Source organism: Talpa occidentalis, unplaced genomic scaffold (genome assembly GCF_014898055.3).
Source record: "Talpa occidentalis isolate TD23 unplaced genomic scaffold, MPIMG_talOcc4v2.1 talOcc4.15, whole genome shotgun sequence".
NCBI classification, from domain to species: Eukaryota; Metazoa; Chordata; class Mammalia; order Eulipotyphla; family Talpidae; genus Talpa; species Talpa occidentalis.
Genome location: NW_023601543.1, coordinates 2159642 through 2172891, shown reverse-complemented (window position 1 = coordinate 2172891; position 13250 = coordinate 2159642). Strand labels below are relative to the sequence as shown.

General features: G+C 38.9%; 1 protein-coding gene across 8 annotated transcripts in view; it reads left to right on the top strand.

The window, feature by feature from the left end:
- The window catches only part of PASD1 (PAS domain containing repressor 1), a 73866-nt gene that overhangs the window by 25590 nt on the left and 35026 nt on the right, over positions 1–13250 (top strand). For all 8 annotated transcript variants that reach the window (XM_037511815.2, XM_037511813.2, XM_037511814.2 and 5 more), the window contains 4 exons: positions 4369–4422; positions 5339–5490; positions 9440–9528; positions 10672–10761. In XM_037511815.2, coding sequence (XP_037367712.1) covers positions 4391–4422; positions 5339–5490; positions 9440–9528; positions 10672–10761 — 363 coding nt within the window. In that variant the 5' untranslated portion in view covers positions 4369–4390. The remainder of the gene's footprint in view (positions 1–4368; positions 4423–5338; positions 5491–9439; positions 9529–10671; positions 10762–13250) is intronic.

Here is a 13250-nt window from a genome sequence, read left to right as displayed (position 1 = left end):
AACTACATGGGTTCACTAATAAGCAGGAGTTCTGCCTTCACGGATTCAATCATGCAGCATGTGTTGCACTTGGTTGAATTCTTGGATGCAGAACCCACTGATAAGGAGTGGGGAGTGGGGACTCTGAAGTTGTAGGTGAATTTTCGACTGGGAGGAGAGTTGGTGGGAAGTCATCAGCCTCTTCGCTCCCACGTTGCTCAGGTGTTCATTTATTTCCTTTAGCAGGTCTAATAGTGCTGCGTGTGGGCCTTCTTTCAGAATTTGTTCATCTGAAGATGTTTTTATTTTATCTTCACTTTTCTTTGAAGGGTATGTTTTTGCTGGACATAGAAATCTAAGTTGACGCCCCTCCTTTGCACATCAAGGAGGTATCATTTTCTTTTGCTTTGGGTTGTTTCAATGAGAAATCAGAGGATGTTCTTCTGCCCTCTCCCCCCCCACATTAAATGTCTTTTATTTATGTTTGCTTTTTAGGGTTTCCCTTTTATAGATGGTTTTTAGCAACTTGTTTATGATGTGCTTTAGTGAATTTTTAATTGTTTATTTTCTTGGATTCATTGAGCTTCTTGAATATGTGAGTTTCTATTTTTCATCCAGTATGGAAGAAATTGGTCGCTTTTCAGTTGTTTAGTTTTGTCTTCCCTTCTGGGAGTTCAGTTATATATATTTTAGATTTCCTGAAATTATCCCATACTGAGCCTCTCTTCATTTTTTTTTTTTTTTTTTGGTCATTTTCCTTCATTCTGCTGGATGAAATTCCTCTCTTCCAACCCTGTTATTGTTACAGTTTTGAATTCATTGTATGTATTGTTTTGTTTTTTGATTGTTAATACTCAAAAAAGAGTATTACCTTGCTCATGCAAGTTCACTCCGAGGACCAAAAGCCAAGAGAACCTGCATTCAGATTTCTGCACCTGTTGGCCACAGCGCCTTCCTTCCTTGTATTCCTTTCCGCGAGTTCCAGGCATCTTGACCTTCCTGAACTCTTCTCTCTGTCTTCTGCTTAGGAGTCTGTTTCCTGAACCTTGGCCTGGAAGTAGTTTTAGGTAGAAATCTGAGCTTATTATGCATCTCATTTTTTACTCCTATAGCAGGGATCACGTGCATGCACTGTTATCCAGTGTATCTTAAAAGGTATTTCCTATAATTTGTTCATTTTCATTTTTGTTTATGGCCTAGTTGTTTGACAGCTTTTCCCATATCAGTTTTTCCATGGCCACAAACATCTGTCCCTATAAATTTGTGTCGCTTTTGCATCTTTAAGGAAATATTTTCTAATTTTGGTTGCTGCTACATAGGAACAGAATTAATCTTAAAATATTAGTCTAATATACAGCAACCTTGCTGAACTATTTTACTTCTAGTAAATGGAATAATCTTTTGGATTTTCTATGGGACCATTTTACTTTTCCTTTCCCAGAGTTACTCATTTTTTCTTACCTTGATGCATTGGTAAGTACCTGTAGAATTATACAGTAAATGTTTTAGCACCCATTCATTTTTTTCCCTGAATCTAAAGAATTCCTTTACTGTTCCACCTTTAAGAGTGTATGTTTTCAAATGATTCTATTGGTTTAAGGATGTTCCTGTCTATACCAAGTCTGTTAAGAATATTTTTAAATTATGTTTGTGTATTGAATTATATCAAATGCATTTTCTACATCTAATGAGAATGATCACATTCTTATTTCCTTTTTTTGTGTGATACGTTTAATTACATTTTTTTCTAATGGGAAATTATCCTGATATTTCTGGAATTAGCCCAAATTTTTAATTTTGGTATTTAGGATTTTGAATATGGATCATAAATAAAGTTGACCTATGAAATTTTCCCTTTTGATGCTGGCCTTTTCTGTTTGGAATAAAAAATACACTAGCATTTTAAAATGAATTGAGTTTTCTGGCATAATTTGCATGAATAATGTGGTAACCTGTTATTTAAATGTTTGGAAACATCTATCTGTGAAGCCATTGAGACTGCTTTGTTTAGGTTTACTTAGGCGGCTTTCCTGTGGATAAATTTTCACTTGCAGAATTAATTTCTTTGCATTTATAAGATTTATTCAAATTTTCTTAGTAATATTAAACAGGCTTGGGTAAAATACATTTTTCTAGGCAATATTTTACTTTGCCTTCTGTTTTCAAATCTATGGGAATAAAGTTGATCAGAACATGTTTTACCATGTCTTTTCTTCAAAGTTACGCACTTCCAGGCCAAAATAAGTATTCTCTCCTTCATCTTTGGTATAGCAATGTTTTGTCTTACTGTTTTTTCTAAAAAGAATCAGGTATTTTTGATCTTTCCCACTACATAATTTATTGTGTTTTCTTGTCCTATCTTGCCTTGTTTTTTGTTTTTTTTTCCCTTTTTATTTTTGCAATCTGTTTTGTTAACTGTTTAACGTAACTCATTTTTTTTTTCCTAAAGAACTTTTATAAAGGGCATAAATTCCTTGGTACTTGTTTAGCTGCATCTTGTAGGTCTTAATATGTAATATTCATAAAATACTTACCTTCTGAATATTTTCTTATTTCTAGAACTTTTTAGGATATTAACTGTTATTACTATTGTTTTAAATATTCAAGTGTAGAAATTTATATTTTTGTTCTTCATTTCTAATTCAATTACATTAGGGTCAGTATCTATCATGCTGTCATAATTGATAGTTATCCTAGCAATATGGTTTGCTGTTTGTAGGCCTAGAATGGCCTACCTGGTCTTTTGTTTTCTGAAATTTCACTATGTTGTTTCTAGATATGGTTGTATTTTAATTTAACCAGATTGGGCCATATTTTCCTTTCTGGAAAAAATTTAGCTTTTTATTTCTTTACTGCCTGTCACCCATTCTTGTGTTCTCTTCATCTGGAACTCCTATTAGATATGTTGGGACTTTCCATTCTGTCCTTCATGTCTCATAGCTTCTTGTTTCATATTTCCCACTTCATTATTTCTCTGTAAAGGTAATATGGTAAATTTCCTTATCTCTGTATTTCAGTTACTAATTTTTTCATCTGGTGTACCTTGAATACATTGCTTTTAATCTATCTTTTTGAACACAGAAAAACTGCCTAAGTAAGCCTAAAGAATTTCACTTTACTTAATTTCTCTTTAGTTCTTTTTCATGTCTACGTCGTCTTTTCTCATGTTTCCAGTTTCTTCTATTTTAAATATTTTTATACACAACTGCTTTATAATGACTTTTGGACATTTCAGTCATTTGAAGTCGGTGGCCTCTTATTACAGAGGGTGGTGGTGGTGTGTGTGTGTCTTCTAATTCTGGAATACATTGAAGATTTCCTTAGATATCTTTTAATTTTGCATGGTGAGCTCATCTTTAGCAGTGCCTTATCTGTGGAACCTGGATTTAGAGATCATCTCTCCAGAGAGGGTTTGTCTTTGCTCCTCCTGAAACCCTCAGGTTGAATCAGTTCAGTAGTACCTTCTGCCTCCCCCACCAGAGAACATTCTGAAACAAAGTTCCTTGTTTTCTTCCTTTGTTGGTGGGAGATATTTAACATGAAATTTTAGCCTCTGGGAATCTTCATTAGACTAGGGAGAGTATGATAGGTTGTGCTGCCACTTTCCTGCTTGGATTCTCTTTCCCCCCAGAGGGCACAAGTCCAAACACTTGTGGTGCGTAACTTTGCACCCACCCAACAGCAGCACAGGTGCTCTGCTCGCCCACTTTGCTTGGTCAGGGTCTTCCTGGTGTTTGACCCCTGAGCTTTTCCTTCCTTTCTTGAGATCATTTAAAGAATGCTCGCTATAATTTAGCAGTTTCTTCTTATTGAACACATATGTAGCTGTATGTTACTGACTTCTACCTTGAGGCTTTGAAATTGAGGTGACGTCTAAGTGTAATTACACAGTTCAGAGCAGAGGGCTTGGGTGATTTCTGTACTACTTTTTATCCCCATCCCAGAATTTCTCTTACTCTTATTTATTATAGCATGGTATTGTAGCTAGATACGAAGCTTTCAACCCTCATCCATATTTTTTTTTTTTCACTAGGAGTCCTTGAGGTCAGTGGGAGTGAAAAAGAATTTAAGTGTACAGACTGAACCCTATATACATACTTGCCTTTTGGATTAAGTTGTGTAATTTCAAAGGATATTTTTGTTGTGATTTTTTCAAATATTAATTTGTAATGTTATTGTGTCATTCATTGAGGATCATATAATAAAGCAAGTCTTCATCTGCATAATGTAAAAAGGATTATTGGTAGTTAATGACATTCTATCTTTAAAAGAAGTATTGCTTGAGGGAAAGGTGCTCTGTGATTAAGAATTTTGATTAGCCTTACTGCTTTACTGTGATTTAATCATAGACTTATTTACTAACGAGATGTTGCTCCATTTTGATTTCAGAATTCTGTTACATCATTGACTAATGGATGAGGAGAAAAGAGAAAAAGAGAAGAGGTATGAATTCATAATTGACTGGTATTTCCATCCAGCCCTCTCCCCCATCCTCTTTTCCCTTGTCACATGTAGCAAAATCCTACTTTCTTGGAAGAAACCTGATTCACTCTGGGAAATTTGGTTTCCTAGCCCTATCCCTATTATATTCTACATTGCCTGTGTACCTGGCAGCCTCCCTTAGCACACTGTGTCTTCCTCTCCTTGTTGTGGCTGCCCAGAGCTGACACTAAATTAATGGTTTACACCCCCTGGTAGTTAGAGAAGCCTTTTTGGGGGGCCTTGGCTTGGCCAATACTTAAATTCATTTACATTTGAAAAGATAAATAGCCTTATTTTTCTAGTTAAAGCACCTAAAGTAAATTCCAGTGTACTGATCAAAAGTTTTGACAAAATGTTTCATTATAGTCTGTGTTTTTTAAATGTGAAAAAACCTCAATTAGCGTTTTCTTGCTCACCTTCTCTCTGAGAAGGAGCAATGGCTTTGAGAGGGCCTCTTGAGTAATTATAGATCCTTTAGAAATAATTTTCTTTAATCAGAAAGAAGTACTCTTGTAAAAGCAGGTAAGAAAATATAGGGGAACAAAGACCCATTAAATACAAATTAACTTGGACTTCATTTACATTACGTCATTCTTAGGCCATTGTGCCAGACTCTGGGTGGGGCTTTGCTATAGAAGAGAGAGACACAGACATGGTCCCTATGTAACTTACAGGTTCCCAATCTAAAGAAGGTGAGATTGGCTTTCTTTTCCTTATTTTGATGTTGACAGTTACTCTTGTCCTATAAGTGATCAGGGACTGGATTTTTGTTCAAGTGTTGACATTAACATATCCCTTTCTGTCGTCTTATTTCTTCTATTTATTTCCCAGCTATATACCCTTGCTATTAATTACCTTGATTGTTTTTGTCAAATAGGGAAAAGGCCGATGAATCTGAAATCAGAAAGGACCGGTTCAGAGCCTTCTTTGCAGAATTACGCAACATGTTGCAAACTCATGGTTATCCTGTAAAAGGAGACAGAGCTAAAGCATCAGAAAGCACCACAGCCCTTCCTCAGCCAGAAGAAGGTTTGAGCTCCAGACCCGTCTTTAAATTTTTTTTTTTTTTGATGAGCCGGGTTGAGAGTTAGCTGTGGGTGGTACAGCTGGGTAACAGATTACTTTATCTTACATGTCTTTGGGAGGGATGAATGGCTAATGGATCATATAAAGTACCTTCTGATACACAGGTATTTAGCTTCTCTGCTTTTGTAAGCTTGTTTATGGTCTATACTGAAAATGTTTTTGAGATTCATGCAAAAGTAGAACAAAGAAATGAGAGTTAATGGAAATCTATCTGGGCAATAATAATGCATATTTCTCTAAGGTACTTGAAGGCATATGATAAATATTGCTAAGGGAAATATGACCCCCCCAAGGTGCAAAATAGCACCTATAATCCTTTATTATAAACACATGAGTAGGTCACGCCCATAAACATATAATCATGCTGTAAAAGTCTCCCACCTTATAAAACTTTTTTTTCTTGATCCCATGACACCTCCAGCTATTTATTGCCCTGCTTCTGTGCCATGGGCATTGCAGAACTGCTTGAAATGATTGCATAGATCCTGTTTCCACTTCTTTGTGTCTCTTTTTTTTTGGGGGGGGTGCTCCTACCACTGCAGTATAGCTACTGTTATCAGGAATTATGGCGACATCGCTCCGCATTGCCAAATTATTGGCCCCCTGTCATCATCTTTCTTGATCTTTCAAAATATTGGACAGGTGACCACTCCTTCCCTCTTAAAACAGATTTATCTTGACTTCCAGGATAACATACTCACTTGGCTCATTTGCTGCTCCTTCTCTGTTTTTTAATGTGTCCCCTACTTCCTCTTTCAGCATATAAACATTGATATGCCCACTGCTCAGTTTTTGGACCTTTTCTCTTAGCTATCTACTTTTTTCCTAGGTACTCTTATCCAATACCTTAATATTGGTGCCTGGATGTCAGTGACCCCCACTTTTTAAAAATGTATCCAGCCCTGGCCTCTCTGACCTCCATATTTGAGAATCATACTCATTAAATCAGCCGGAGCATTTCCTATGTGATTTCATCACACAGAATATCTAATAGGAAAGTTAACATGGTCATGAAGGAACTCTTGACTCTCCCCATTCCTCACCCGCAGCCTCTCACCACCAACCCTGGTTCTCTCCATTTCAGCAACTGGTACCTCTAGTTACTTTATTAACTGCTCAAGGGAAAATCTCCATTTCTTTCCCTTCCTTACCCAGTCTGCAAGCAAATTCTTTTGCCTTTACCTCTAAAAGGTATTCAAATCCATTTACTTCATTCAATTTCTGTAGCCCTCATCAAAGCTATCATCTGTTATTTTTAAAGAAGTTGCTTATCTAGACTCTCTATTTCCACCCTTCCCCCTCCCCCCAGTTTCATCTGTTTTACACAAAAAGCCATTGTGATATTTTAAAAACATGTGTCACACTCCGGCTTAAAAATATTTCATGTTCCACTCAGAATGATGCCAGTTCCTTACCATATATCCTACAAGACCTGGCCCTGTCTGTTTCTCAGATTGACTTCTTACTACTCTATCCCTTCATGACCCTATTTTGGCCTCCTTTCTTTAAATAGGACAAATCTCTTTGCTGCCTCACTTTGCACTTCTTGCTTCACCTGAGCTATTTTGCTTCACATGGCTGTCTTTTGGTCCTTCAGAGCTTTGCTTCGATGTTACTTTGTTGGGCTTTCAGTGATCAGCCTGTATAAATTATTGGTTCCATTTTCTATTCTCATTATCTTTCTACCACCCCACCAGCGATAAGCTACAAAAGGATAGTCACCTTACCTTCTTGTTTGTACAGTCTCCTGAGCTCTAAAGCAGAGGGGACACATAGTAGGAACTCAGCATGTGAATTCATTCAGTTTTGCAAGAATGACCAGGTCCCCATTGTAAGTTAAGTACTATGCTGAATGCCTGGGATGTAGTGAAGAATTGGATATGATGCCTGCCTAGAAGCAAAACAAGAACAAGTTCATGGGTGAGGTAGAAAAGCCCTTTGTCAGTGAGCGAGTGATTGATTGAATACGTTGGTTTTCTTTTCTTGGAACTATCTGTACTCTGTTACAGGGCAGGGAGAAGGGTATCCCAAAACCCAAAACCTGCCCATTCTAAATAGATTCTGCCATCCACTGCATCAAGACAAAAATATACCCTAGTGTGTAAGACCTATAATGTAAAGGAACTTTAATACAAAAACTGCGCAATACAGAAAAGACAATAAAGTTTTCAAATCAAGCACCCAAAGTTACCCATCCTCTTGTGGGTAAATGCCCAGCCAAACAGGGTTGGCCCAAAGCAGGGCCTCTGAGGCCCTAAAACCTGCCATAAGTCTAAGGTACATCCCAGTGGAGACCCATACAAAAGAGTCAGAAACAGCAGGCAAGTCTGGGAGGAAAAGAGCAAAATCAAAATCAAGACAAAAGCCACCATTGTTAACCTCCCCATGGGTCTCTCACCCGCTTGGACTGTTTGAACCAGTCCAAGGCCAAGAAGCAAGTGCAGTTTCTTCACATGTATTTTTGCTCCATGTGCCTCCTCTGGGTCTCCTTCTGGCTCTCCATCCTTCTTACTACTTCTGCCTTTTTTATTTCTTTGGAGGGTGTATAGGAGATAAAAGTCACTAGGTGGAGCTGAAAGTCAGTGGGGAAGTGACTTCAGTAATTATCTATGGGAGAGTGCCATGGGTGAGCTGTTTCCTGCATTTCAGGAAATGTGCCCAGAATTAAGTTTCCAGGCTGGGAGAGGTCAGGAATACTGATCTAAAGGCAGTTGTGCAATTGATGTGGTGTATTTTCCTATTATTTCTACTTCCCATGCAGTTGCAATTCCTCTTTTCATTCCCTTGTTAGAGTTCTGGAGCTCTTCTGCTCATGCTTGGCCTCTTTATACAGATCTACTCATAGGAAAGGATCCAAGACTTATGCCCACTAAGAAATCAAGTGCTGCTGTCAGAATGATCCTTGTCAGGGGATTTCACATTTTATTTTATTTTAAAGATTTATTTATTTATGTATACAAGAGCTGGAGCACAGGCCAGAGGTGCGGGGGGAGGGGGTGAGAGGATTCACTAGAGACAGTGGGGAGCAGAACAGTCAGATTGACTGAAGTACACTGCTGAGGGGAGCAGCGGGTGAGTCAGAAGAGGTCTGCTTTGCCATGTGGGCTGCGCCCTGGCGGGCTGGGGATCGAACTCGTGCTGCAGAGGCTGCGGATTGCTTCATAGTGCAGCGCTTAACCCCTTGTGCCACCAGGGAGGCCCGATTTCACATTTTAAATAAGGATCAAAACGGTATGCCATGGCTCTGTAACTTCCTTGTGAGGAGGAGAAGCTAATGTTTATTGACATGCATAGAATTACAGGTGTAAGAGAGGGGCTATGTTAATGAAGCTGGTGGAGTAGTCAAGCCCAAGTGCAGAAATGCTGCCACAAAAGAATGGGAAGATTGACGGGAGATGCAAGTATCAGCAGCTCTGAGGGAATAGGCTTACAGCTTTTCTAGCTAAGGGCCCTTCTTCCAAGCTTAATTACAGGAAAGTAAATCATGGAATTTCCTGTTTTAGCCAGGGGATTGGGAGATCTGGGGTGTCTACATGTGCTTGACACAGCCTGTACCTTATCTGGCATTGTATGGGCACTGGGTGCTTGTAAGAATTCATAAGACTTAAGTCAAGAAAGGAAAGAACCAGAGATTGAATATCATAAAGTTTTGGAGAGGTCATAATGTGTATAGTAGAACTTGAATTGGAAGATCTTGAAGTTATTTTTTTTAGTTTGAAACACTTGTGTGTTTATAATTATTTATAAGCAATTGTTCTGCATCGAGTCCTTCATTAACACTCATTATCTTCTCACAAGTCCTTTCTGTAAAATCATTGCTTTGGAAAAATCCAGTACCTATAGCTAAATCATTTTAATGTGACCCTTTCTGTTTTTCCCTTTTTCTAAAAAGCCAATGTCACTGCAGAAACATCTACAGAAGCATCTGCTTGGATTCCATCATTCCAGAGCTATGAAGACTTTCACCGAATGGCACTACAAGTAAGAGGGGGGTTTGTGCTTTGATCACTTCGTATGTAGAATACATGCAAGAGGAGATACAGAACATTGTTTTCCAAAGTGTGATTAAGAGAACATGCACATCAGGATTGCCTAGGAAGCTTAGTGAAAATACAGATTACCACGGCCTGCCTTACTGTGTATACATTTTCATCTTGGAATAAGGGACCAGGAAAAAGACTAATTTTAATCAAGTAAAAATCAAAATCAACAAGCAACTATAAACCAGAGACACACTGCGGGAGGGTGAGTGGGGAGGAGGGAGTAGGATCAAAACAAGGAGGGTGGAAATTGTATGGGGACTATAACCCTTGGTTATTTTTAAGCATGTTTTTTTAAAGATTTGTTTATGCATACAAGAGCTGGAGTACAGGTCAGAGATGCAGGGGGTGAGAGGATTCACCAGAGACAGAGTGGGGAGCAGAACAGGCAGACTGACTGAAATACACTGGTGAGGAGAGCTGTGGGCGAGATGGGAGAGGTCTGCTGCGCCATGTGGGTTGCTCTCTGGCCAGCCAGGGATCGAACTTATGCTGCAGAGGCTGCAGATTGCTTCATAATGCAGTGTTTAACCCCTTGTGCCACCAGGGAGACCCCCATATTTTTAAGCATGTTAAACACACTTATTCCATGTTCAGTGTCTGGTAATTCTACTCTCTGTGTCTGAATCTGATTTTATTATTTATACTGTATTTCATTCATGATGTTTCATTTCATCTAATGTTATTTGAAATTTTTTCGGCTCTGGGTTTTAAAATAATTATTTAGACATGATGTTTTAGTATTTTTGAAATTAATTTTGAATTGAATGTAAAACAACCTGCACACTTGAGTGAATCTTCCTAGCTTGTGTTGGAGAGCTTCGTGTTAATTGGGTGTACATCGAATTTGTTTGTCTAAGTGACACATCAGCTGATAAACATCTCATGCTTAAGGTTAAACAGATTCTGTGTAGGAGGCAGAATAATGGAATTTTAATTAAGTCTGTGCCTGCTTTATTGATGTTTAAGATTTACAATTCATTTTCAGTGTGCTGTTATATAATTATTTATGCATTTGGAAATAAAAGCTATCATTTTATTATTGTCCCACTATTTAATTACATTATTATTCTCTCTTCATTAGTCATTAGATGGCTTTATGATAATACTGAGCGCAGATGGAGTGATAATTTTTGTGGCTGATAACATCTCTTCCCTTCTTGGCTATTCACCAGTAAGTTTTTCCAGTTTTTGGAAAGTGATCATTTTTGGCTTGTTGTTTAAAGGTTCAATATTTGTTTTCAGGAGCATATAACTCATCAGAAAAGATGTTCACAGTGTTGTCAAAATGTGCATCTGTTTTATCATTACCTCTATTGGTTTGTTTTAAATCCGTAAAGCCGAACTCTGATATGGGTAATGAAATGAGAGAGAGAGAGAGAGAGAGAGAGAGAGAGGATGTGTGTGTGTGTATGTGTGTGTGTATCTGTGGTTGTGGCTGTAAACGTCCTCTGAAGGCAATGCCCAAAGAAGAATGTGCTTTTTGAAATGGTAGCCTCCTCAGAATCAGTGGATAAGCCCTGAGGTGACTGCTTTGCGACATAGCCCTTAGTGGGATGAATCTCTTCTGGGGGGTGTGTTAATTTTGTGCATTGCTTTAGAGTCTACCTCATACTGAGTAAACAATGAATGCCAGGATTTGTTCACAACATCCATTTTACAGGTCTGATTTGCTTTTTTTAAACTAAAATAGTCATTGACTAAAACTGGTCACTTCCTAATACATGAATATTTTTCACAATGATGCTGGTAGTTATAATATTATCCCTGTTTCCTTATATAGTTTGGTTCAGAGTTTTCACTCTCAAGGGACTCTTTCACCCTACATTTGAGATACAGACACACAGAGTTACCCTAAAGTAGGGGTGTCTGGGACATGGGTTTGAACAACTAATCATAAAGTATGGATTTGATTACCTTAGATTGGTATACTTAGAAATTAAACTATGTTATGTCTGTACATAAACATCAAATGAAAATGAAGTTAAATTTTCTTAATGGAGTTAGGAAGGACTATGCCTGAGGTACATTTTCACTTTCCTCCTCAGATACTAACTGTGCTTAAATTTTAACAATTTGCAATCTTTTTTCAGGCTTTAGTTATAATTTTCATTAGTCATCCCTCTTATATTAATATGAGGACCAGATCCTTTTCACAGTATCTGCCTGCGTCCAGGATTCTACAAGTTCAGTGAACAAATCAAGGCACCTCTGTCTACCGGACAACTCTAAACTGATAGTTGGGTGCGGCGGAAAGAGCTTGGTCTCTGGAGTCTAATAATCTGGAGTTTAAAACTCAGCCCTGTCACTCACCACATGGGGAGTGGGGAAAGGAGCGCGTGGAGATGACAGATGGGCTCTGATTGCTGTTGGAGGACGCTCGCCTGATCAGGTGACACTTGCAGAGGCCTGCCTGAATAGAGTGAGCGTGAGCAGTGCAGATAACTACAGCAGTTACGTTCCAGGCAGAAGCAACAACAGATGAGAAGGAACTCAAGCAGGAGCGTGCTTAGTGCGGGAAGGGTTAGTCGAGAGGCTGCTGTGATTGGGGTGCTGCGGGCAAAAAGAAAGCACTTGGAGGTGATTGGGCTGCAAAAGTAACAGAAGGCCGCTCTGTTTAGGGCCCTGTGATGACTTTGCTTTTGCCTTTGAGAGGAGAGGAAGCCATTGGAGGATAGTGATCTGAACTTGCCCTTCCTCAGGATGACTTGCTCTTGTGTAAAGACCCGGCTGTGGGGCAGGCGTGGGGGTAGGGCATCCACTGGAGAGCTGTTTTGGTAGCCTAGGCAGTAGGGGGTGGTGGCTTGCGTTCAGGTGAACATGGTAATCGGGGTTTGTAGGTAAAATAAGTTTTGCTGATGGATTGGGGGAGGGTGTGGCCAAAACATGGGAAGAGCCAAGTGATGACGATAGAGAATGCACCGTGACTGACACAGAGACTGGCGTCATCACAGGGTATTCAGCGCGCGTTTCTGATCCTCGCTGTCCTTGATGGTCTCTTTGGGACGGAATTGTAGTCATTACCCTCTGTTGCTAGCAGCGTGCCCCTACTCATGCAGCCTTAGCACATTCCCCCCAAAAAAAAAACTAATCTGGGAACAAATAGTTGTTGTCTTTCACAGTTCTTAAACAGACGAAACTTACAATATACATTTCACCATGGAAAGAGTTTTTAGCACTGAGATTTTAAGAGACTTTTTTAGCACCTTATAAATACTAGGGTTGGTTGGTGAGATTTGTCGTGAGTTCTGCTCTATTTGCACTGTGAAGCTTCCAGCACAGGAGAGAATTTCTAGCGATGAATCTTGTTTGATTGAGGATGCAGTCTGACTCTCACCCAGAGGCTCTTCTTCTCAGTGCCCTTACAGCTGGACAGTTTTCTAATGCATGTTTAATGTGAATGTCTCTGCCAACAAGAAATACTCTTCTTGCTTGGTTGTTCAGCAAATGTCGTGCAGTGGAGTAAATTCCTTTATTTAATTATTTTATTTTTGTGGCATGACTGAGATTTGTCATACTAATTAGTATTTATCGGCCAGCTAATAGGTATTTGCAAACGTGGCTTTTGAAAAACCTGGATTTTCCACTGGTATTTATCCTTGCTTCGTTAAGTTCTAAGCACCTTGCTCTCTTTGTCTCGAAGAGCAGATGCCAAAAGGTTTA